We start from the raw sequence: 23,129 nt of genomic DNA, 5'->3' as shown, positions 1-23,129 counted from the left end.
GTGATAAACCAAAGAGATGGCACAAGTGGTCAAAAGTAATTCTTACCCCTGAGGGCCCCCTGAGAGATAGCAAATTGGTTGTTGTCGAAGGAATTTTTAACCAAACGAGATAGCAGAATCGGTAAAAACGTCCCCCTTAGGAATAACAGTTAATCGAATTCAATTTTATACCCTAAGAGATAGCAAAATTGGAAAAATGCTTCAACACCCCCTAAAGGATGGCAGTTGGTCGGAATTATATACCCTAAAAATGTGACGATCACCCCATTTTCTGGAGATCCCCCCCCCCGGGGGGCTGAAACCACACCTGATGCCCTTGCACTACCCCCGTTGTTCTTTTAAAAGTTCGCAGCGTACAGTGTTTACACACGGCATCATATTTAACTAGTAATAACACATCCCCTTTTAGAAGTCGAATTGGATTGCAAGAAACTATATAAACTACTAATAACAATTTAAATGTCTTACGCAAGTTGAAAAGTTAATAGCACCTTACTATGGCTAATTTATGAGTTCATTAAAGGAATTTCCAAGGCCTTGACCTCGCGGGCAATGTTATTACCCGGGGGTTATTTGCGTCATTGTCGCCTTCCCTTATCCTACTAAACTCGATCGGTATCTCTCACGACAAGCTCCAGGGCCCAGGGAGATGGTTATCCCGTAGGTTTGGGTAAGGGATACTCGTATTTAGGATCTAAAACCAAGTGTTTTGTATTTTTAGGGATTTTATCACAAGCAAGTCTTATCACAAACAGGTCTAGCTACTGAGGGGAGGGGTGGGTGGGCAGGGGGGGGGGGGGGGTGGGGGAGAGCTGATCATACACGAATTGTGAATACGGGACACAGAATGAAAGCCAACGCAACTACCCGACCCAAATCCCTCCTTAATAACAGGGTGGTAAAGAGTTTTGTTCGTGAAACGAGATTTGGCTATTTTTCACCGTCGAGAAACGTTAAATCGTCCATTTCGACGTCCGTGGAACGTGATTTAACTCTCCCCGTGAAACGTGATTTCGGAAGTTTCAAGTCTCAAGTTTTCGGGTGTGTTGAACGGAGAACCATGTGACCTTTCCGAAATAGAAGGATATGTATTGTCGTTACAGTAAAGTAAAAGAATTTTTGGATTGTGGACGCGGTACTACTGTATTTGCGATTTTTTGGGCGTGATATTACGGTATTTGCGAGTTTTGGACGCTATATTTCGGTTTTCGAAAACGTAAAATGTGAAAAGGCCATTTTTCGGTCCGTGAAACAGCCATTTTTAAGATACAACAGTGCCGTCACGAAAACTTGGCAGGGTCGAATACCATTTTTTTTTTTTCTTTTACGTCAATTCGTGATCTATTCATAAACTAAACTACAGTGAAATTTCGAGACATCGAAACACCGCAATGACAAGAGGGTGGCTGGGTAACCTTGTTTTCGTGGTCAGCGGCAGCTCATTGCGTTGCTATGTCAACGGTACCATTCAACAGACGCCATTTTGGATAATAGCTTCGAATACTTCACACCATGCTATCGCTATACCCGGACGAAAGTAAGAATTTTCACTTTTTTAACAATCCTCATTACTACTCACACTTGAGCTTTTTAATGATGATATAACAAGTTATACCCACTTGAGTTTTTAGCGCGATTTTACCCACCGTTTGCAAGATTTCTAGCTCTAAAAAGTAGTAGTGGTTTACATAACTTACTGTTTCTGTTTTGATTGAAGCTTCCAAGGCAAATGTGTCGTTTGGGACAACACTTGACCGTGAACTTATGCCGATTAAGGCCCCTAATAATAGATTTGGTAACGAATTACTCGCTATTCGTGGAGCGCCTAACAGAGGACCCGGCTGCTATGATAATGCCGAGGTAAGTTTTCACACTTACCTGTCTAACTACAAAGATACGTGAGAAATAAAAATAGTTTACAAACTAGTTTTCATAGGGAGCGAAACTAAATGATGTGGAGAAATGACTCTTATCGTTAATTTTAGGTTTTAGCATCTGGTTGTCGTTGTAAAGTGTTTATAATACATTAAACTGGAGCCACGTCTTATTTAAAGAATGTCAGTGAGCCATCCCTTTGTTGTGATAACGATTTAAAATATGACAGTCTATTTGCAAGGAAAACATCAAATAACCATCCATGCTTGAAGTATGATGCTTGGTTAACAACATTTGAGTTTTTTTAATATCCAAAAAGCTGCACAGTGATGTTCTCAAACACGATTCATATGGCCTCATTGTGGTTGTGTCTTATTTGGTTTGATGAAATCACTGATGGTTTTCATCATGATTTGATTGACAGGTGAGCACATTTGTATATGAGCAAGAGCAGAGGCCGGTATGCCGTAGAGGGTATTCACTTGGTGCTAGGACAGCGCCAAGGTTCCCCAAGCCAATGCATGTGAGTATGACTTTATTTATGGCTATGTGACCACAGGGGGGGGGGGGGCAGGGGGTTGTATAATGCGTCAAAGGCATACCTGCCAAATCTCCTACTGTTAAGTCAAGTTTTGAATTTAAAACCCATTAATAAAACAAAGAAACATGCAAATGAAGTTTGGAGGCAAAATTTCTCTCATTTTGGAAAAAAATATCATTGCATTTGAAATAACATAACTAAACAAGCTTGGTAAAGCCCAGGGTATGCAATGGCTTGTGGGGGAAGGGACATAAAAGAGGGGGTGCAAAACTATAGAGGGCCTCAAAATATTGGGGGGAGGGGCCATACATGAACCTTAAAAAATATTTGGGGCAGAGCCACACCCCTACAGGTCATTTGCTTATAATTGGTCAAAGAATACCCAATGCTTGAAAGTTGATATGATATACACTAATTTTCATAAATTATTGTCACAGGTTCTCATTTGTTTGTTTAATGCCTGATTCTATTTTAACCACTATTTACAAGGAACTTTTAAAATCAAAATGAGAATTGTTTCAGCATTGTTTCTTAGTTGTAATAATGCTGATAACTTTGGCTTGCTTGCAGATGGACGTGCCTGGAGCACCAACATACCAGGCAGTGATAAGCAAACCTCAAGAGTTTGATCCTGCATTTAAACCTTTCAGTGTTGGGGCCAACAGATTTAGAGAAACTGCACAGGTACTTTATGTCCTTAGTGAATAATTATTATTTGTATTAGGAATTTGATAAAGACAGTTTTAGATGTTTTCTCCTTAGTGAGGGACACCTTTGGACCAAAGTGTTAGGTGGGGTCATAACATTACTGATATGTAGAAACAAATTTTAGAAAAGGTTTTTTGCTGGTGGTTTACCTAGGAATAAAAAGTATTTAGCATTCTAGCTTACAAAATGCCAGCCTAGTAATGTTTTCCCCTAACTTTTATATAATTTAAGTTAAAAAGATAACTGACAAAGCTTAACTTTTTTTATAGGCCAAAGAAGCTTTACCAGGGTAAGAATGTTTTTAATACAAATTTATTACAAATACATTATTCTGACAGTAGTTTTTTTAGTAGGTTGTTTGCTTGTTTTTGCTGGGAATATGATCTTCTTAAAGGCCCCCACTTTGATAATTATTTTTATACTCCATAGTGCTGGCTCATATGAACATGATGTTGAGAGCAACCGAAAGATTAAATACCATGGCTCATTTGGGGGTCCTCAGACCCTCATAAACTCAGTACAAATCAAGTGCAACAACTTTGGAGAAAGAGACACTGTAAGTGAACAGAAAAGATAGTCAGATGCATACACATTTAGTTGCTCAGGGTGTGCACCCCCCTTGGTGACCAAAAAGTGGTTCATTTCTTACTAAGGAATATTCAAATTGTCTATGACTGTGCACCCCCTCAGCCAATCCAGGGTTAGCGCTGGCTAGTGATATATTAGTTATGTAGTGCTACAGTATAAATATTTTAGTAATTTCTTATTCTATTTTTTTGTAATCTAACAAATAAATCTAACAAATACTCTGTGTCTTTCCTAGTGTAAAAACTGTAAGAACCATCCAATTGGTGACTACTACGAGTACAAAAAGAAGCACTTCTGTCGGAAATGTTATAATCAGCTACTGGAAAGTGGAACTAAATATCCCAGAAGGTGTGGAACTAATAAAGAGTGTTTAGGAACTGAAGAGTAGTTAAAGAGCTATGCTGTTAGGGAGGGTATAATATAAAGGATAAAAAAAGTTGTGATTCAGTGGTAAGGTCTAGTGCTTGTGTGATTAAATTTATTCCTTTTTTTAACTAAAGTTTCATTATCTTTTTAGTTATCTTCAAAAATTCTATAAGGTTCGAGACTGCTCACTTATTCACGACCACGAAGGAACAAATGCCAAACTACAGGTATTTATTTATTTATTTATACAGTTTCTCATGGAGCTTCAGGCGGTTGTAAGACAGTAAACTTTATGTTGGAAATACCAACATAACCAACATTTGGTTACAAAACCTCACATTCAGTACATAGCCAAGTTTCAAATTATACTATGTCCGGTGGACCGACATGCTAAGGATGCTCAATGATTGCTTACATCACCTTTCTTTATTGCAGCTCAAAACAGAAAAAGATCTAAGAAAGCAGCGATTCAGAGAAGCATACATGAGCCTTTACTTCAAGTGACTGATATTGCACCCTGAATGTTTCTGTACTCACATCAGTACAGACCATCAGTGCTAATACAGGCCTCTGACCACCAGCACCAAAACTTGATATGGAGAAATTATAAAAATTTATAATAGTATTATAGATAGAAAACAAAATGATAAAAACAACATACAGTGGGAACAGGTGTAGACCTCCTGGAGATTTATTAATGAGGTTCTTCTTGGTCAGTCAATGTATTTCTTCTGTACAGCAAATGTAAATAGATAATAAAAACCTGTTGTTTAACAAAATTCTAGTTTTAGTTTATGGCAAACCAAATCCTTGGTAACACCTAGAATCAATTTGAAGCCTCACATCAATTCACCCTCTCCTTCAAGGGGAGCACTGTACTATACATTGGCCTTTGTGAATCAGATGGTAGTATAGCGATTAACCCTGGTTTCTAGAGCATTGTTGCTTTTGTTAGTCAAATTAAAGGTCCAAGCAATAATGGTTTTACTGTCCATGTTCTTGTTATGCAAGCTAGACAATGCAGAGAATTTAAAAATACCTTTGATACAGAGCATTGCTTATATTTTCTCCTGGCATGGTGGTATCTATGACCAGGTTTTCAGCCTTTCTTAACAAGGCTCTGATCTTTTTTATGGTTCATCAACCTTCCACCATCAATTCTGTTTAGTTAATTCTCTCATTTTAAACCAGACAAAATCCCTTTAGTCCAGGAATTTAACTTCATTAAGTGGCATTGGTAACTGACCCTTTTCCACAACAGCATAACCACTGTAGTATTTCAACAGGTTTGACACATCATGGTCACTCAGTTTGTAATGCTGTGCTAGCGTGCTAGCTTTCCATTCACTTGGTGATGCCATGTTTTTCGCAAAAAGTTCACTCATTTCCCTTGAAGTTAGCTTTCCCAAAATTCCTCCACTTGTTGATTTGCTTGGCTTTGATCTATCCTGTGGTTTCCGAGCATCTGGTGACTAAAAAGGGCATTGAGGAATACGTACGAGTAATGTAACACAATGGTGTCACTTTTTTTTCATAATTAGACAGCTTCTGCAATCAATCATGTCTAAAAATTTTAATTTCTCTAGAGGCTGGTAATAAGAAAAGACTGCTGAGCACTGGAGAAGGAGGGGAACTCCAGAGGCGTTGTCACTGTTACTGCATCAAACTTTAATTGCTTCACAATAACACCAAGACAGGCTTACCAATATAATTCATTCATAAATTTATTTCAAACATTGCTATACCAAAAACATCAACACAACCTGATTTCTGAATTACCATTATCAGAATTTCTGAGAAACCAAAGACTATATTTGCAAGTTGAATCCTAAACTATGCAGTCACCTCATATACAATTGAAATTCCAGCTCACCTGTGGCATTTTCAAGTCAGAGGATTCCACTCTAAGAACTTTCAACTTGTGTAGAAACTGGTCATCTTTACTATCTCTTTCTTTGAATTTATGCTCAGTCTCTGCAAACACCAAAAGCAAGGCAAATTTATGTTCAAAACATGGTTAAGGGGGTACAACAAATATAATGCTTAAATATACTGTAGGTTAAGGTTAAGTATACTGTAGGTTAGAATTTAAGATCTGTTGCATCTTCACCGGCGATTGGCATTGTAGTTTAACTAAAAAAAGTTTTTTTTTTATTTTTATTAAATCAATGTTCCAAGTGCCCAAACATGTTTCAAGCAGATATAAGGTCACAGCACTGTTTTACAACAGAACAGTTCTTTCACCGGGTGAAGAAATTCAGCATTTTGCTGTATAAGAAAGTTAGGGTTAGGCCCTTTAGCCTGATGCACACAGTAAGGAATATCTCAAATGTGCATTTTCCTCACTGGATCGTGGGCCAAGATCCCAAGGTGTAAAGAAATTGATTAAACAAACTCACATCTCATGAGCAACCAAGGCAAAATTCTCTCCTGCTTGAACAGTGAGTTTTTGGCCTTATGAGACAGTGAGCAAAGTGTATATGTCAAATTTTCCTCCAGGCTGATAGCCAGGATTTTGTGTCGGGGGGATACCCATAGAAATAAATTTTTCTCTTGGCCCAATTTGCAGTGGAACTTGATTCTTTTATCCAAGCAGACTATCCAACATCTCAAACACCTCCCCTGAATTTTTGGCCTGGCCTTATTAGATATTGGGTAATAACCCCCACCCCAGCACGCCAGGTTCAGGTATAAACAGGTATAAACTTGATTCTTTTATCCAAGCAGACTATCCAACATCTCAAACACCTCCCCTGAATTTTTAGCCTGGCCTTATTAGATATTGGGGGTATATAAACAGGGGGTATAGATAAGGTTATGAAGACTTTACGTCCGACAGTTGACCACCCCTTCATACATTCTTACTGTGTGGTTACCTGCAGGACGCAACACCCCTCCCTCTTCCTCCTTCCTATCGTTACTGTAATTTAGCGTGCGATCCAGGAGGCGAAATTATATAATTAAGTTAAGCTTAATGAAACTTGTATTTGATTCATTTAGGGATCATAAATGGAGTTAAGCCAACGGAAATGCGGGTAGATAATGTTCCACTTCTTCTAGAACTACTGCGATAAACGGTCTTTGGGAATTGATGAGAAGGGTTTAGTGATCGGCAAAGGCTAACAATAACATTAACAAGTCAAAAAAAGAATTCGAGGAGATGTTCCTTGTATGTTGCATGCAAAGAAAGACATGTTTCTACAAACTCACCGCTTTTCAACCTCTCTAGCGTGTCCCTTGTCGATGGGTGCTTTGGCGCCACCACTGGTTTGCTTTCCAGTACCTTATCCAACCGTCTTCCCGTTTCAAGCGGCTTTCTCAACATTCGAGAAATTCGCGAACCCATCTTTCCTTGCCGGCAAGGTTGATACTTCAAAGCTGTTCTTTTAGCAGAAGTTATTGAAATATATGTGCTATTGGGACAAGTCCACCAAGTACAATACTATTACATAATTCGCCGCTGACCGCTGAAGATGTCTTTATAACCCCAGTCTCCCTCTACAAAAATATGCCATTTTTTTAAAGTTTTGGAAAGCTGTTTACATATACTCATAAATAATAAGAGTAAATTATCTACAATAACTTGCAATTTATAAAAGGTGGGATTTTAGGTTCGATTGTCAGCAAAACCCGAAAAAGTATTATTTTATTTTCAAATAAACCTAAGTTATTTATGAGGACATAGTATTCTTATTATCAACTTTAAAATCTCTGTTCGGGAATAATATTCTCTCTTAATTTATTCTTATTTTTTCTTTTTTAAATATTATCTGCCAATTCCCATGAGACCTTGCGCCATTACCCATGGTACCGCGGGCGCCTGGACATATAAACATTTGCTCTAACTGTTGCCATGTCGGTATACACGACTGGTTATTAACCGTGTTTATGCCAAAAATAGAGCTCTGTTGTCCAAGAAAACTGTGATCATGAAGGCTGAAAGATTCAGAAATAGGAATGGCAGAATATAAACGGAATATTCGCGCCACGACGCTATGATAAGAGGCGCGTACTCGTATCCTTTGGAAATCTTAGCGCTCACATCTCGTAACGTTACTACTGCGAAAATTGCTTGCTATATTTGATAATTTTGACTATGGTTTAGAATATTCTATATAATTTGACTATAGGTTGCTTTTCTTTGTACTTGAGGTTGAAATTATGCTTTGTCTCTTACCATGTTGCTCATTTCGTGCTGTTGTTGTTGAGTCAAGCTAATTCTGCTGCCTTTATCAATATTTTTAACGATCACACATTGGGATTGAAAAAACCCACAACATTTATCGTCTAAAAAGAGTTTTCAGCACTTTGTCTAGACGTTCTTCTTCTTCAGTAACTAGTACTCTATTGTGGTGTTTTATTGTAGTTTTTACACTTGCTTTTAACACTTTTTCATCTAAATGCCGAAGCATAAATCCCTGGTAGCTGGTATACATAAAATTTCATGTTACTAAATTTTTGTTATCTCACAGTACTTTTACCATTTCTTTTATATCACCTCTAGGCTAAAGATATAACTTAGTTACCTAGATTTATTTGCATGAGCTCAGTTTATAGAGCTTTCAAAATGTTAGAAAATTATCTTAAAAGTTGCTGAAAAAATTTTTTTGAGAATGATATGAGAACAATCACTAAGCTTTATTTTTCCGATTTCCTATTTGAGTTATTTTTGGGGTTTCTTTATTAATAGATGCAAATTGATTTGTGTTGATGGTATTAGATATTAGGGTATTTGGTCGTGAGATATCGATATGGCCCTGACATGTGTCATAGAAGAATTCACAAGTGATTGAAACAATCATGGTGGTGGTTTTATCACAAATTTTTGTGAAAAATGTTTGGAAATACACTCAAACAAGCTTGTTTTATACTTAAAGAATTTCTTGTTAGGAATATTAAACTTAAACTTGTCTTTGTTAACATTTGCAAAATTGAATGTATATGTCTGTGTTTAAGCCTAGCACCAACTTTAGCCAGTTCTTCTTTCAATACTTCGCTAGACTATAAGACATGTGGACATGTTTGGGAATACTTCACAGCACTTTCAAACCAGTTTTTTTCTCAATTCATAGAATTTTGTTTCTTCCAGTAGAGTTTTTTAGCCCTATAATGTGACTAGAGTTTACTTTTGAATATTTTCCAAAAGGCCCTGGTACTGTAGCTCCGATAAGTCTTGCTTGATTGTTTTAATATGAACAGGTATTCTAAGGTAGCTATCCCATCTGAGAATACCGTAGAATATCGAAAATGGTGGAAATAGAATGTGTGACCTTTCGTATTATTATAGTAAATTACCCCTTTAATGTATAAAAAATATATGAATTTGTTCCATTGCTACCACACATGCAACTATAACAACCAATCAAAACATATCATGCCATCAATTTCATAGTCACGACAAATTGTTCTTACATCTATAATATAATTCTATTATATGTACGAATAAGTTTTTTTATATTTATTAATTAATGTTAGAACAGATAAGTTTGAAAGTCTAAAAGTCTGTGCTACAGCATTGAAAGCAATTAATTATTGATAACAATACCATTGTTGTTTTGTTCCTTTTTAAGAATCAGCTATTTAACTATTAATCTTGCTAGAAGTAGAGCTTTTGTTAGACAACTTTGTAGCACCTAGGAAACTGATATGAAGAGACTGATACAGACTGAGTTGAACACAAACACTGATTGGTAAAATAACTCTACAAACACTGCCTAAATCATGCTGAATTATTGGTAAGGCCTTACCTAAATCTTTCTTTAAGAAATCCCTCAAATCGTGGCTAATTACATTTAGACCTACAAATGGATATTTTTTAAACATAATTTGTGTAATGTGTCAGGTTTTAGATAGAAACTTTCTATAATCAGTTTTATTTTAGGGGGAAAAGATACATAAAATGAATTACACTTACTTCTTCCCATGCAAAAAAAAATTCAATATGTTTTGTTAGGGCTTCCTACAAAATGATTTGTTTTTTTTGCAAGCAACTTTTATTAAATCTTTTTACCCATTTGTCATTGGTTGGCACTACCAGAAATGTTTACATTTGTTTTCCAATGTACTTCCAAGTATGTATGTTTTCCCTGTTAATTTGCAGTAGATCACTTACAGTATGCCTACAACTCAGCTTAGTAAACTTATGACATTTAACAGGACTAAGGCTCTGCTAACAGAGGAACCTTCAAGGGAAATTATAAATCATTTGAGTTTTCAGTAAAAATTCTTGGAAGAATACTTGACAATAAAAAAAATTGAGGGCGTACATAGCTCTTATATTTACCAAATGTGGTTCCTATATAGAACTTACACTAGTATGTTATTCCTGAAGAGGGTAGCTCGCAGGCAATAAAACAATAAAAACAATTCTAGGGTCTATAAGTGCCATTACAGCCTAAGAAATGAAGGTCAATTTTAGCAACATAACATCTTAATATGAGCATGCGCACGAAACAAAGACACAAAGGATATGAGGAAAACTTGATGTCTATTTTTCACCGTAACCTTGTCAACAATTTTCTTTGGAAATTCTATACTTGACAATCAAAAATTTGAGGGCATATATAGCTCTTACATTGACCAAATGTGAAGGCTATATAGAATTTTCCCTACAATGTTATGGCTGAGGAAGGAAGCTCACAGGCAATAAAACAATAAAGAAACAATTCTAGGGTCTATAAGTGGCATTAACGCCTAAGAAATAAAAGGCAATTTTAGCAACATGACATCTTAATGAATAAGCATGCACAAGAAACAAATACACGAAGGATATAAGAAAAAACTTGATGTCTATTTTTCACTATATTGTTTTATAACCTTTTCAACATTTTTCTTTCGAAATTCTATACATCACAATAAAAAATTGAGGGCATATATAGCTCTCATATTGACCAAATGTGGGGGCTTTATAGTACTTACCCTAAAATGTTATGGCTGTAGAGACAAAGCTCACAGGCAATAAAACAAAAAAAATAACAATCCTAGGGTCTATAAGGGCAATTACAGCCTATGGCATGAAGGACGATAAGATCTTTATTTTACAACATTTCTGATGTTATGGTGATGTAAGACCCACTAATAAAGCAATGGGAGACGCACAGCAACGTGAATCTAAATGAAGTGTGCCCTTGACAAATAAGCAATTTTTTTATTGATTACCCATTTAGAAGACTGTGCGCACTGTAAAAAATAATTCCTTGACATTATATCAGTGAAAAGTACAAGTCCATTCAGAGTGAACAGTTGGAAAAGTTGAAAGAGCAAACACGGCCGGAAAGTGAGGAGTTGCGGGATAGGGCTAGGCAGCTGTCACGGGAGACCAACAAGAGGCGAAAGTAAGGAATGGGCCAGGTGTTACCCAGGAATTTGCAAAGGGGTATTCTGCTTTTGTTTTCCCCTGTGTATATATATGCACATAAGAAATTAATCCTACTTTTATTGTGTCATTCTGGTTTGTTCTTTCTTTTATCTGAAAGCTCTCATAAGAATATTCCTTTGGTCTCTTTTAAGCTTGATACCTATGAATATACTAACCTTATAACTCTTGAATGTTAAAAAGGAATCTAGAAGAGAAGAAGAAGCAGAAAGAAGCAGCAGAAGAAAGGGAGCGAGCAGCTATCCTTGCTGAGAGACACAACCAGAAGGAGGAAGCAACTAGAAAGTTCCAGAAGGATGGTCTCAAGAAGAAGACACCTCCAGAAAGCAGTGTACACAGCAACACAGGTAGAGCCATTACTATGGATACATTAGAAATCTAGTGTCATCATTAGTGGATCCAGGGTCTTACTCGAAGCTGCCAAATCTCTCTCAAAAGATCATCTCTACGAAAAGACTTATTCACAGACCCCTTTCCCCTGTTAATCTCCCTATATATGAAAAGGTTTTTTTTATTACTGTCCCTGAAGGTAAAGTTATTGCCTTTAGATTCACAGCAAAGTCAACATAGTGATGGCAGAATATCACAGTTGCAGAATGGTGTGATACCTACTGTTCCAGCACTTGAAGATGCTCTAGAACTGATCAATAACCCTGAAGCATTTGACAACTACATGCACTATAGAAGCCAGTTCATTGCACCTTCTTCAGATAACAGTCTCGGTAGAAGCCATTATGGACAAGGGTATGAAATGAATAATGGTTATGGACTGTGTGAAACTGGTCGTGGCCTAGGTAAAACAGGTTATGGACCTGATAATCCAGTGTACGATATAGGTTATAATGGACCTGGACAGATGAATACTGGATACGGACCAGTTACTGCTGGGTATCCAGGAAACTATTCCCAACACTATAACGAGCAAGCTTATCACCTCCAAAACAACAATGTTTGCATAGAGGACGAGAACGCACAAAAGAGAGAAGAAGAAGAGAGACTCAGACAGGATGTCATACACAATGCGGCTCCGAAACTTGCATTCATGGACGACAATGATGAATGCACGGATGGAGCGCTGCCATCCACCATGGGGCATGAGTCACCGGCTGGAAGTCTAACTAGTCTGGATAGTCTAGACGAAGTACTGCCGGATGCTACGACAACCTCAAAAAGACTAACACAGAAGCCTACCACACCTGTCACAGGTATTATCAACAAGAGGTCAAAGGTGGCGTCCGCAGGACGCCGCAAGGTCACATTTTCTGACAGTATCGAATTTGATGATGGCCTTACTGGTCAGTTGGTGACCATTGAGAAGGAGAGCTGTAAGAATTATGTGAACTTGTATAATAGCCGCATAGCTGCAGCCAATGCTGCGCAGAACACCGTCCCACCAGTTGTGTCAGGTCCGGGTGTTGCCACTCCTGCAGCGCAGGCTGCTTCGAAAGCAGTATCTGGAATCCAGGGACAAAGCCTCAATGTAGTTGGAAGACCAGACAACAAAAACAACAACTCGGTCCATAGCCCAAGTCCAGGAAAGAGCACCAGTATGGTAGTCCCAAAGTCTGTGTACTCGCAAATCAAGCCGCAGAATGACGAAAAGGGCGCGAAGAAGCAACCCCCTGCACCTATGCATGTAGTGACTTGTGGTGAATCTACGCCCTCTGCTGTTACCCACACCGAGCGTCCCTTACAAGGTATAGCAGCACCTCACCCTACAAGTAGAGCGGCGTATATTACAAACAGCCCTCAGGTGACCACTACAAATGCAGCTTATGGTTTTAATAGAGGTACCGCACCCCAGATGCCAAGCACGACTATTGGAGGTCGACATGATCAAGCTGGGGGTGGCGGTGGGATACCCCCAAATGCTTATTATGGTCATTTATCCAGCTTAAATATTGCTGATCAGCGTGGAAGGGCGCATCAATATCAACTCTTTGAAGGACCTCCAATGCAAAGTCCTGGATCTAACACTGCCCAGCAGGGCACCAAAGTCGAGAATGCTGAAAATCATAGACATGAGATGAAGCATCAGGATTCTATTGCTTTGACTTCAGAGCGGTATAACTCTACGAACCATAACAAGGGATTAAACGATAGTTTAGAGCAAGAGGATTCTCCCGAAGGTGTCTCGCCAGACTCGGTGGACAGTCTTGACAACATGTGCGATAGCCTGGATGATGAAGAAAGTGATACTTGCGAATATGAGAAGGAAGCAGTGAATGGTCAGATAGTCAACATGATGAATGGTAAACAAGGAGAAGTTCTCAAAGAGGACAACCCCGACTCACCGCGCAGTGTAGAAACGGCAGACTCTGGTATCGATTACTACGGCAAGCCAGCGATCATTTACCATCATCCATTTGGCGGCAAGATAACTAATACTCACCAACCGCATGCCTATACTATAGAGCCAAGGGATTCTGGGTTAACAACCCTGTCAGGCAAAGCGAAACCTCCTGACCAGCCTGCAAAATCGGACGGCGCCCTTGGTCAGCTAGCAGAAGACCCTCGATCTAGGGTGGGGACTCAGCAAATGGCTATAAATGTTGGTCATGCGGATCCAGCTTTTGAAGGCGTGGCCTTGTCAGGTTTAGCCCCTACAAACCTGGAGTCCCACAGCACGCCTACCCAGCCATCTTACTACCGCAGCTGGTATTCCGGAAGCTTTTTCCCAAATAGGAAAGATAATGCGACTTCTTTGCAAGAAGGGCAACTGGTTAGTACAGGAAACACCCACACTAAAAGTAAGGTTGGAAGTGCGAAGGCCGAGAAAGCACCATCAAGTGATTCTAAAAGCCCTTACATCGCAAAGCCTCCTGCTAAGGGGCCGAACGGTCAACGACCTGCAAATCGCAGTCAGCTCCAGCGCAAGAGAGCAGCTGCAGCCGCACAGAGAGCCAAAGTGGCGCAAACGAAGACAAGAAAGCCCGCCAGTCAGCAAACCAAGGCACGCCTTGAAGGCACCAGAAGCCAAGGCACGCCAAGCACCAAACACAACTCGCCTTATAAGGCTCCCTATGAAAGCAATAGCGACGATGATGAGTTTATAAAGAACATCAGACGGAACATGGAGTCTATTACGCTTAGAACCACGCCTAGTCCCGCTGCCGAAGAGTACCGAAGAGTCATGGAATCCATTAGTCGACCCAAAGCCAACACTCGTCTTGAGACACCCGACTCGCAGCGCTGCGATGACGATCAGATTAGCGTGGACCATGCTGCCGAGTTGAAAGCAAAGGGAACAGGAGCTGCTGTGAAGATCCATCCCCCAAGGATAGCATCCGCTAGGCCTAGGATCCCAAGGCCTAGTCAGGCAAATGTCAACACGCCTGGCGAGGTGATACCACAGGGGAAACCCCCGGTACCCATCGGCAGGCATACGCATGAGGTTTCTCCTCACGCGTTCCATGACCAGTCCTCACCATACTCAAACCAAAGCCTTGTATACCAGCGTCACGGAGTCAACTCTCACGTCCCGAGTAACCATACTAACGAGGGCTACTCTGGTAGCGAGATGTATGGAGCTCACGGCTGGACGAATAACACAGCCTATCCACCGTATGGTCAGTCTACTAAACAAAGCATCCGCCTTGATAAGACCCCGACAGATGACGAGATCAATGTTCTGTGGGACAGGGTACGACTGTGCCTTGACCACAAGGACTCCAAGTCAGTTGGATCCGACTCCTGTGTCAACAGGGTCGACGTCCGACGATCCAGGACCGCGTCTGGGCCCTTCCCTCATACAGGGGAACGGGGATCAAGGCCAGATAATGGTCATTGCCATACCACGCCCAGTAGCAATGGTACAGTCGGGGGGCTGCGGAGGTATGGGTCGTATGAGGTGCTACGGCGGCACGGCTCGGCCGACAATATCGGGTACAGGAGACCTCTTCTGCAGCACAGAGCGCAAAGGGTCAGGACGTCATCCCAGCAATACCCCTCCCCGTCATCCAGTCGGAAGGGTCCCGCCAACACTGTGTCTGCTCGAGGTAAGTTAAAGCCTCATTAGGAACAGCGGTTTGATTTTGTGGTAATGATTGCAGTATCTTCTTTGTGCATTATATCAATATTGTACTGATCGCAGTATCTCCTCTGTGCATTGCAACGTTGTTGTAGTGATCGCAGTATCTCCGCTGTGCATTGCTTCGATGTTGTACTGATCGCAGTATCTCCTCTGTGCATTGCATCAATGTTGTACTGGTCGAAGTATCTTCTGTGCATTGCAACGTTGTTGTAGTGATCGCAGTATCTCCTCTGTGCATTGCATCAATGTTGTACTGGTCGCAGTATCTCCTCTGTGCATCGCGTCGACGTTGTACTGATTGCTCTATCTCCTTTGTGCGTTACATCGTTGTTGTACTGATCTCTGTGTGTTGCATCGTTGTTCTGATCGTAGCATCTCCTCTGTCCTCGTTGTTGTTCTGATCGCAGCATCGCCTCTGTCCTCGTTGTACTTATCGCAATATCTGCTTTGTGCTCTAGCCGTTCAGCCATTGTCACAGACTGAGGTGCGCGCTGTGCTACATGCGTCCGAGCGAACACTGGAAGACCCTGGGCATGCGCAAAGGGCTCAGTACCAGGCTCTCATCGGCGGCCGAAGAGGTAAGGAAAAATGTAGTCTTGTACAAAGGTAACCCATGTTTTTAGAACAGGTTTCCCATGTTGGGATTTGGTACAGTTATTTGAATTGGGAAATATTCGCAACAGAGATCTGTTATAAAGGGATCGTGTTTACCACAGGTACCCCATGGTGATGGGTGAGTGTTCAGGTATCCTATGTCGATAAGATAATGTCACCACAGGTATCCCATAGTTGTTGGGTAGTGTCCATCACAAGTATTTCAAAGTAATTAAAGTCAATTCGTGCCACCTCTACAGGCCCAAGTGCGCTGTCGATAGAGGAACAGCGACTGATGCAGTCCCTTGACCGGCTCAATGAAAGACTCAAAGGTGAGCCCTATGTAACAGGACTGCCGTCGCTACCAGTACTACTAAACGGCATTGTCGGTACACAGATCAACCTCGCTAATCAGACCGCCAAGTGGCAATAAACATTTGTTGTTAGTACCGCTCTTACCATACTACACTCTGTTTACCAGACCACGTGCATTTGCATTTGCATGTGACTTGTACTTCCAGTTATCCTAGCACGTGTTTTATCTTTCCATATTGCACTTTGTTCACTAAGCCACGTGTTTGAACACATGCTGTTATCACCGCTTGTGCCATACTGCACTTTGTCAATTAAGGATCAAGTGTACCTCACGCGGCCTTTGATTTACATGTGACCGTGAGCTTTTGCATTTTGTTCACCAAACCACGTTAACTTCACGCGACTCTTTATTTACAGTTGTCCGTACCTCTGAACCCCCAGGGGACTCTCCAGAAAAGTAGACGGGGTGATGGTCTTATCTTAAAGGGTATAAAATTTTGACCAACTCTTATCCCCCAAGGGGGTGTTGAAGGGTTTTTTCCGATTCTGCTATCTCTTAGGGTACAAACTTCGACCAACTGCTATTTTTTAGGGGGTGTTTATCCGATTCCGCTATCTCTTAGGGTATAAAATATCCTTCAACCAAACCCAATTTGCTATCTCCTAGGGTTAAGAATTTCTTTTGACCAAACCTAAAGGTGCTATCCCTTAGTCCCTTAGTATAGGGTTGAAAACCGTCTGTTTTTTATCGGAGTGCCCCCCCCCCCCCCTCCAGGATCTGAACTACCGTTTGCGCACACAAGTCCTATCTCAAGTTAGTAACACTCTCCGCATGTTTATGCTTCTGAATTAGCAAATGTGTGTCTAAGTTAAGGAATGTTTATGTGTGTATAGTGTGCGTATGCCATAGCTCGTGTATATGTTTCTTCTTCTTGTTTTTTTTTTCTCTGACAACTCTGGAACTGGTCTTTTTTTCCTAGTACAAGCAGCAAAGCTGAGTGAAGCGACCGGCAAAAACGAACACAGAACGCAGTCGGTGAGTAATGTGTGGTGTGGAGCATTGAAATGATGGCAAACAACATCACCAGTAATAAACACAGAAACTGTCACGAACTTCTTTCAGTAACAACAATGACAAATAGATACGTAGTAAAAAAAACCGGAAAAGAGATTTTGAAATAAGCCTCCGTGTGTCTCTATCCAGTCTCCCTCTCCAATATGCCTCATCCACCCCTTTTTTTCGAGACATAAAAAAGGAATCAGCCCCCGGGGCTTATCCTATCTTTGACAGTATGCATTCATTACGACTATAACGACCCAAGCAACGGAAAAAGGTAACAAAAACATCCACACTAGTTAAAACATTTTCGTTCGTTTGTTTTGCTTGTTTGTTTGTAGATTTTCGACACGTTATACAAATGAAATCTAAAAGTAAATAAACTAAATAAAAGAACTGAAATAATTAACAAAGCCATTCCTTTTGTTTGCCATCAGGCCCAAGTAAGACAACAGGCTCAACCGAAGCATCAGCGGTCATCCTCGGCAACGACCAAATATAGATAGCATACCACGTGAAATGAGTCCCAGTCTCTCCGAAAGAATCCACCAATCCGCTGCATGGCTTTGGGAAAGTGCCATGTGAATCTCGTGGAATCCGTCAATGCTCGGCATGAACAAATAAGCGATGCGGCTATAGATATTGTATATGGTTTTTAGCGTGTATGGAAAAAGACAAAAAGAGTCTTGCTCTATTTCTATGGAAAACGCAGATTATATTAAAAGTGTGAATAAAAGTATATTTGCAACATTGTTGGATTGTCTGTCATTATTTGGAACAGTGTCAGTAGAGACTCGGATCATTCTCTCTCGGTATCAGTGCGTATACGTCGGCATTGTCAGTGGGTATACGTCTATACATTGTCAGTGGGTATACGTCTATACATTGTCAGTGCGTATAACATCAATACATTGTCAGTGCGTATACGTCTATAAATTGTCAGTGCGTATACGTCTACATTGTCAGTGAGTATACGTCTATACATTGTCAGTGCGTATAACATCAATACATTGTCAGTGCGTATAACATCTATACATTGTCAGTGCGTACACTTCTATACATTGTCAGTGCGTATACGTCTAATTGTCAGTGCGTATACGTCTATACATTGTCAGTGCGTATACGTCTATACATTGTCAGTGCGTATACGTCTATACATTGTCAGTGCGTATACGTCTATACATTGTCAGTGCGTATACGTCTATACATTGTCAGTGCGTATACGTCTATACATTGTCAGTGCGTATACGTCTATACATTGTCAGTGCGTATATGTCTATACATTGTCAGTGCGTATAACATCTATACATTGTCAGTGCGTACACTTCTATACATTGTCAGTGCGTATACGTCTACATTGTCAGTGCGTATAACATCTATACATTGTCAGTGCGTATACATCGTCATTGTCAGTGCATATACATCGTCATTGCCAGAGCGTATACGTCGACATTGTCAGTGCGTATACATTGTCAGTGCGTATACGTCGTCATTGTCAGTGGGTATACGTCTATACATTGTCAGTGCGTATACATCGTCATTGTCAGTGCATATACATCGTCATTGCCAGAGCGTATACGTCGACATTGTCAGTGCGTATACATTGTCAGTGCGTATACGTCTAATTGTCAGTGCGTATACATCTATACATTGTCAGTGCGTATACGTCTATACATTGTCAGTGCGTATACGTCTATACATTGTCAGTGCGTATACGTCTATACATTGTCAGTGCGTATACGTCTATACATTGTCAGTGCGTATACGTCTATACATTGTCAGTGCGTATACGTCTATACATTGTCAGTGCGTATATGTCTATACATTGTCAGTGCGTATAACATCTATACATTGTCAGTGCGTACACTTCTATACATTGTCAGTGCGTTTACGTCTACATTGTCAGTGCGTATAACATCTATACATTGTCAGTGCGTATACATCGTCATTGTCAGTGCATATACATCGTCATTGTCAGTGCATATACGTCGGCATTGTCAGTGCGTATACATTGTCAGTGCGTATACGTCGTCATTGTCAGTGGGTATACGTCTATACATTGTCAGTGCATATACGTCGTCATTGTCAGTGCGTATACGTCTATACATTGTCAGTGCGTATACATCGTCATTGTCAGTGCATATACATCGTCATTGCCAGAGCGTATACGTCGACATTGTCAGTGCGTATACATTGTCAGTGCGTATACGTCGTCATTGTCAGTGGGTATACGTCTATACATTGTCAGTGCATATACGTCGGCATTGTCAGTGCGTATACGTCGACATTTTAGACCTTTTGGCCTCCCCACCACCTCCTCCCCCAAGTGGCTTTTTTTTTCGTGCACCCCACAAGGAGCCGGAACAGATGCACATGCCGAAGGAAATTTGAGGCGAGCCTTGTTCCAACATCTTGTGTTAACATTTGTTACAGGGCCCTTAAAGACACAAATTTGTTTTTCAATATTTATTACATTTTACGAGATCAAAGTTCGCGCTCTTATTTAAGTACGCACGAAATTAAACAAAAAAAGGGCAAATTTTACAAAAAAGGAAATGCTTTTTCTGTACTTTTTTATCAATCTTTTATTAGTTGACCTGTATCGGCGACGATGTTGTAGCAAACGATTTGTGACGCAAAAAGTTTTCATTTCCACTTTTTAAATAAAAAGGTTACAACCGAGAGGCCGTATTACCTCTCTACCACATACCGTACAATAAAACAAATCGTCACTATTTATTCTACGAGACCGCACAAATCATTGTTTCTAAACGTCATGCCCTCAGTCCAGGGGACGTCTCGAATGACGTCATGTCTGAATACCACGTGACCCATGTTTGAACCCGGCAAAATCCCGCTTGGTCGAGTGATCAAACCTTCGAAATCTCTTACAGCTTCTATACAACCAGACAAGTATGGACGGTGGGAGAAAACTCTGGGTGCCCGACAACGAGCATGGCTATCTGTTAGGGAGCATAGTCGATATAGGATCGGACGAGATCACTGTTCAACTCGATGGATTCAAAGGAAAGGTACCCGGAATTTGCTTACATGATCTTTATTCCTTCGCCTGGTAATCTAAGTGGGAATATTTGCGATTTTCTATTTCCTGATTCTTGGATTGTTGCAGCATGTTACTGCTCCGTACGATCGCACTTTCCCGGCGGAGAAGGATAGCAACAAAGATGTGGAAGATAATTGTAAGTTTGCGGAGAATATTATGCTAATGTCCCAACCCACAACAAGTTCACGTAGAGAGATGAACTCCGATTTGCGAATTTTAAATAAGAGTATTACATCCTGGTCGCCTGTTTTATAAGCTTGTATATTTTAAAAATACTACAAATTAACCCTATTTTTCTACACAACTGGAATGCAATAGTATTATTTGAAAGGGTCTTTATCGTTTCTCGTTGACTTACATCAACTTTTTTCTAGCTGTTTCGTTTTCACGGTTAAATGCATTTTGTAAACACGTAACCCTATTTCTGTTTTAAAATCGGCTTTGATGATTATTCAACTTGCATGTGAAGCTTCAAGTTCTGCGTATTTAAAATTATGCAAACTTTGTGAAATTATTTCTCTACCAGCACCAAAAAATGCAGATAAATAATTAAGTAATGTATATGTGTAAGCTGTGAAAGTTCTTATTTTTAAATACATTTCGAGTACTTGACAACCATTAAATAACCAAGGATGATTTAAGCCCACCTATTTTTCTTTGGTATAAATAATACTTTTAGAAAATCAATTTTACCAGACCATGTCTCAGAGTTAACATAATTTTTGTAAGTTTGGATTGTCACTCTTTATATCAATGCAGTGACATGCCACGTTCTGATTGGCTGAAAATAATATATATGAGCTTTTATATTCAATGACAATCCTATACCCAGGTATGGTATCCAATAATAGCCACTATGCATAACATAGACATGGCTCTACATACATGTTGTTAGATATTATGACCTCAGAGAGATAAAGAGCAGGTTGAAAGGTGTGACAATACTTTATTCAAAAATCAAGAAAGTGGAACTGATTAAAGGGATATTTATATACAGCCATGATAACGCTTTAATATTTCTTTTCATTTATCATTCTATATGTGAACAAATCATAGTGTGTTAGCTATAGATATTTTAATTGATTTTAAAACATGACTTTAAATCAAAATGGAAGAAAAAAATCCCTTATTAAAAGTTTTTCAAATACTTTTTCCATATTCCAGCATTAAAGTGTTAAAATCCCAATCAAAATGTTTGCTAATAGATATTAGAAAGGTTTAATGTTAATTGGTTGCTTTGTTATATTCTACCTAAACCATCAAACATAACACACTTTGTCTTGTATTCTATGGAATGACAAACAGCACTTACACAGCAGACTAGAGTTTTAATTAGACCCCAATTATTTTGGGTCAGAATTTATGTCCTTATAATAAATAGGGCAAAATAACTCAATGCTGATTGGCTAAGGGCAATGCATTTTTTCTTGAGGGCAAAATAACCTGTTATGATCGGACGCGGACACACACACACACTGACTTTTGTCCTGTATAGTAAGTATATCATAGACACGAAATAACATGGGTTTCTTGTAAATTTGTTAATAATTTCACTTGTGTTTTTATTGTTTTCCAAAGACAGCTCAGGCAATTACAGAAAAAGTTAAAAACACTTGTGCAATTAATTCCAAAATTAGCCCATGTTATTGCCTATACTATAATATTTTACCTAGTTTCAAAACAATAGGTTTTCTGTTAACATTTTTTATATGTTTTTTTAAAAGTTGTGTAGGTTGGTTCTGCACCAAGAAAATTTAAAAGAAGTTTTAAAACTTTTGATTTTCTTGGGTAGTTAATTGAGAGCTGGGTATTTTTAGTTGTCGAAAATTTATATCCTGTATATAGTTATATTGTTGGGTGTGACATCTCGAAGTCTCTCAAAAGCCCCCGCCCCTCCCTCACACCCCCCTCTCCCTTCAACCCTCACATAACACAAATCCTTTTTGTTACTTTGTTGGTCCCTTTCCTAAAAGAAAAAGAAGGGTTGCCATTGTGTTAACTTTTATTTATATTGAATTTCAGGTGCCCTGATGTTTCTTAATGAAGGAACTCTTCTAAATAACCTGCGAGTTCGCTACAAAAAGGATAAGATCTATGTAAGTTTCATCTCACCATTCTTTCAAAATGTGTAGTACTGCAATTAAGTTTGATAAAACAAATTCTTTCTCACATGAATTACTTGTTAAGGCATTACATTTTAGTAATTATATATAACAATTGTTTACTTGTTTTGCAGACATACGTGGCCAATATCCTGCTTGCTGTGAATCCTTATCATGAAGTCAAAGAGCTTTACACAAAGGAAACCATCATGAAATACCATGGGAAATCCCTTGGCACACTTCCACCTCATGTCTTTGCCATTGGTATGTACCCTTGAAAATACCAGACAACCAAAAACCCCGTAAACATGACAGCCACACTTCAATTTAAACAATGGAAACTGCTGGTTATGAAGATTGTGCAACATTATGAATAGTTTTATTATGATGATAATGATTATGATTATGGTGATGGTGATGATAATTAGTGTTGGTGATATTGATAGTGATGAGGACTATAAAGTGATTATGATAATGATGATGATGATAATGATGACGATGGTAAAGATGA

At 39.5% G+C, this 23,129-nt stretch overlaps 4 protein-coding genes across 6 annotated transcripts in view; 3 read left to right on the top strand and 1 right to left on the bottom strand.

The window, feature by feature from the left end:
* The first annotated feature begins 1,397 nt into the window (after positions 1–1,397).
* Positions 1,398–4,857, top strand: LOC5507465 (protein pitchfork). Its single transcript, XM_001628048.3, has 9 exons — positions 1,398–1,537; positions 1,718–1,860; positions 2,300–2,398; positions 2,987–3,100; positions 3,394–3,413; positions 3,554–3,680; positions 3,948–4,060; positions 4,230–4,305; positions 4,514–4,857. The coding sequence occupies exons 1-9, from the start codon at positions 1,513–1,515 to the stop codon at positions 4,580–4,582; spliced, it is 786 nt and encodes a 261-aa protein (XP_001628098.1). The 5' UTR covers positions 1,398–1,512; the 3' UTR covers positions 4,583–4,857.
* LOC5507455 (NADH dehydrogenase [ubiquinone] 1 alpha subcomplex assembly factor 4) lies at positions 4,739–7,501 on the bottom strand. The gene is made up of 3 exons (XM_001628058.3): positions 7,289–7,501; positions 5,952–6,052; positions 4,739–5,550 (listed from the first exon to the last, which is right to left on the bottom strand). Exons 1-3 carry the CDS (start codon positions 7,422–7,424, stop codon positions 5,281–5,283), a joined length of 507 nt encoding a protein of 168 aa, XP_001628108.1. The 5' UTR covers positions 7,425–7,501; the 3' UTR covers positions 4,739–5,280.
* Positions 7,502–7,887: 386 nt separating this feature from the next.
* LOC5507456 lies at positions 7,888–18,204 on the top strand. 3 transcript variants are annotated; one of them, XR_007306559.1, is made up of 9 exons: positions 7,888–8,093; positions 11,290–11,412; positions 11,637–11,800; positions 12,002–15,451; positions 15,945–16,064; positions 16,341–16,412; positions 16,813–16,882; positions 17,376–17,431; positions 17,890–18,001. XR_007306559.1 is itself a non-coding variant. In XM_032376105.2 (8 exons), exons 1-8 carry the CDS (start codon positions 8,074–8,076, stop codon positions 17,956–17,958), a joined length of 4,074 nt encoding a protein of 1,357 aa, XP_032231996.2. In that variant the 5' UTR covers positions 7,888–8,073; the 3' UTR covers positions 17,959–18,204. The 3 variants fall into 3 exon arrangements, 1 of the variants encoding a protein (XP_032231996.2); XR_004294704.2 differs by lacking the exon at positions 16,813–16,882 and having other exon boundaries at positions 16,341–16,522; positions 17,890–18,204; XM_032376105.2 differs by lacking the exon at positions 16,813–16,882 and having other exon boundaries at positions 17,890–18,204.
* A 2,077-nt stretch (positions 18,205–20,281) lies between these two features.
* LOC5507478 (unconventional myosin-VI) overlaps positions 20,282–23,129 on the top strand; it is a 31,196-nt gene continuing 28,348 nt past the window's right edge. The window contains exons 1-4 of the mRNA XM_048721426.1: positions 20,282–20,484; positions 20,583–20,652; positions 22,539–22,612; positions 22,753–22,882. Coding sequence (XP_048577383.1) covers positions 20,368–20,484; positions 20,583–20,652; positions 22,539–22,612; positions 22,753–22,882 — 391 coding nt within the window. The 5' untranslated portion in view covers positions 20,282–20,367. The remainder of the gene's footprint in view (positions 20,485–20,582; positions 20,653–22,538; positions 22,613–22,752; positions 22,883–23,129) is intronic.

This window comes from Nematostella vectensis, chromosome 14 (assembly GCF_932526225.1).
Source record: "Nematostella vectensis chromosome 14, jaNemVect1.1, whole genome shotgun sequence".
Classification (NCBI taxonomy): Eukaryota; Metazoa; Cnidaria; class Anthozoa; order Actiniaria; family Edwardsiidae; genus Nematostella; species Nematostella vectensis.
The sequence above is the reverse complement of the archived record's forward strand: the minus strand, read 5'-3'. Positions and strand labels throughout refer to the sequence as shown.

Coding starts and splice junctions, on each gene's coding strand:
- LOC5507465 (XM_001628048.3), top strand. CDS start 1,513: ATGCTATCGCTATACCCGGACGAAA. Junction 3,101..3,393: donor GATTTAGAGAAACTGCACAG/GTACTTTATGTC, acceptor CTTTTTTTATAG/GCCAAAGAAGCTTTACCAGG. Junction 3,414..3,553: donor GCCAAAGAAGCTTTACCAGG/GTAAGAATGTTT, acceptor TATACTCCATAG/TGCTGGCTCATATGAACATG.
- LOC5507455 (XM_001628058.3), bottom strand. CDS start 7,424: ATGGGTTCGCGAATTTCTCGAATGTTGAGAAAGCCGCTTGAAACGGGA. Junction 6,053..7,288: donor GCTAGAGAGGTTGAAAAGCG/GTGAGTTTGTAG, acceptor TGGTGTTTGCAG/AGACTGAGCATAAATTCAAA. Junction 5,551..5,951: donor CTGACTTGAAAATGCCACAG/GTGAGCTGGAAT, acceptor TGCCCTTTTTAG/TCACCAGATGCTCGGAAACC.
- LOC5507456 (XM_032376105.2), top strand. CDS start 8,074: ATGATAAGAGGCGCGTACTC. Junction 11,413..11,636: donor GAGACCAACAAGAGGCGAAA/GTAAGGAATGGG, acceptor AATGTTAAAAAG/GAATCTAGAAGAGAAGAAGA. Junction 17,432..17,889: donor ACGAACACAGAACGCAGTCG/GTGAGTAATGTG, acceptor GTTTGCCATCAG/GCCCAAGTAAGACAACAGGC.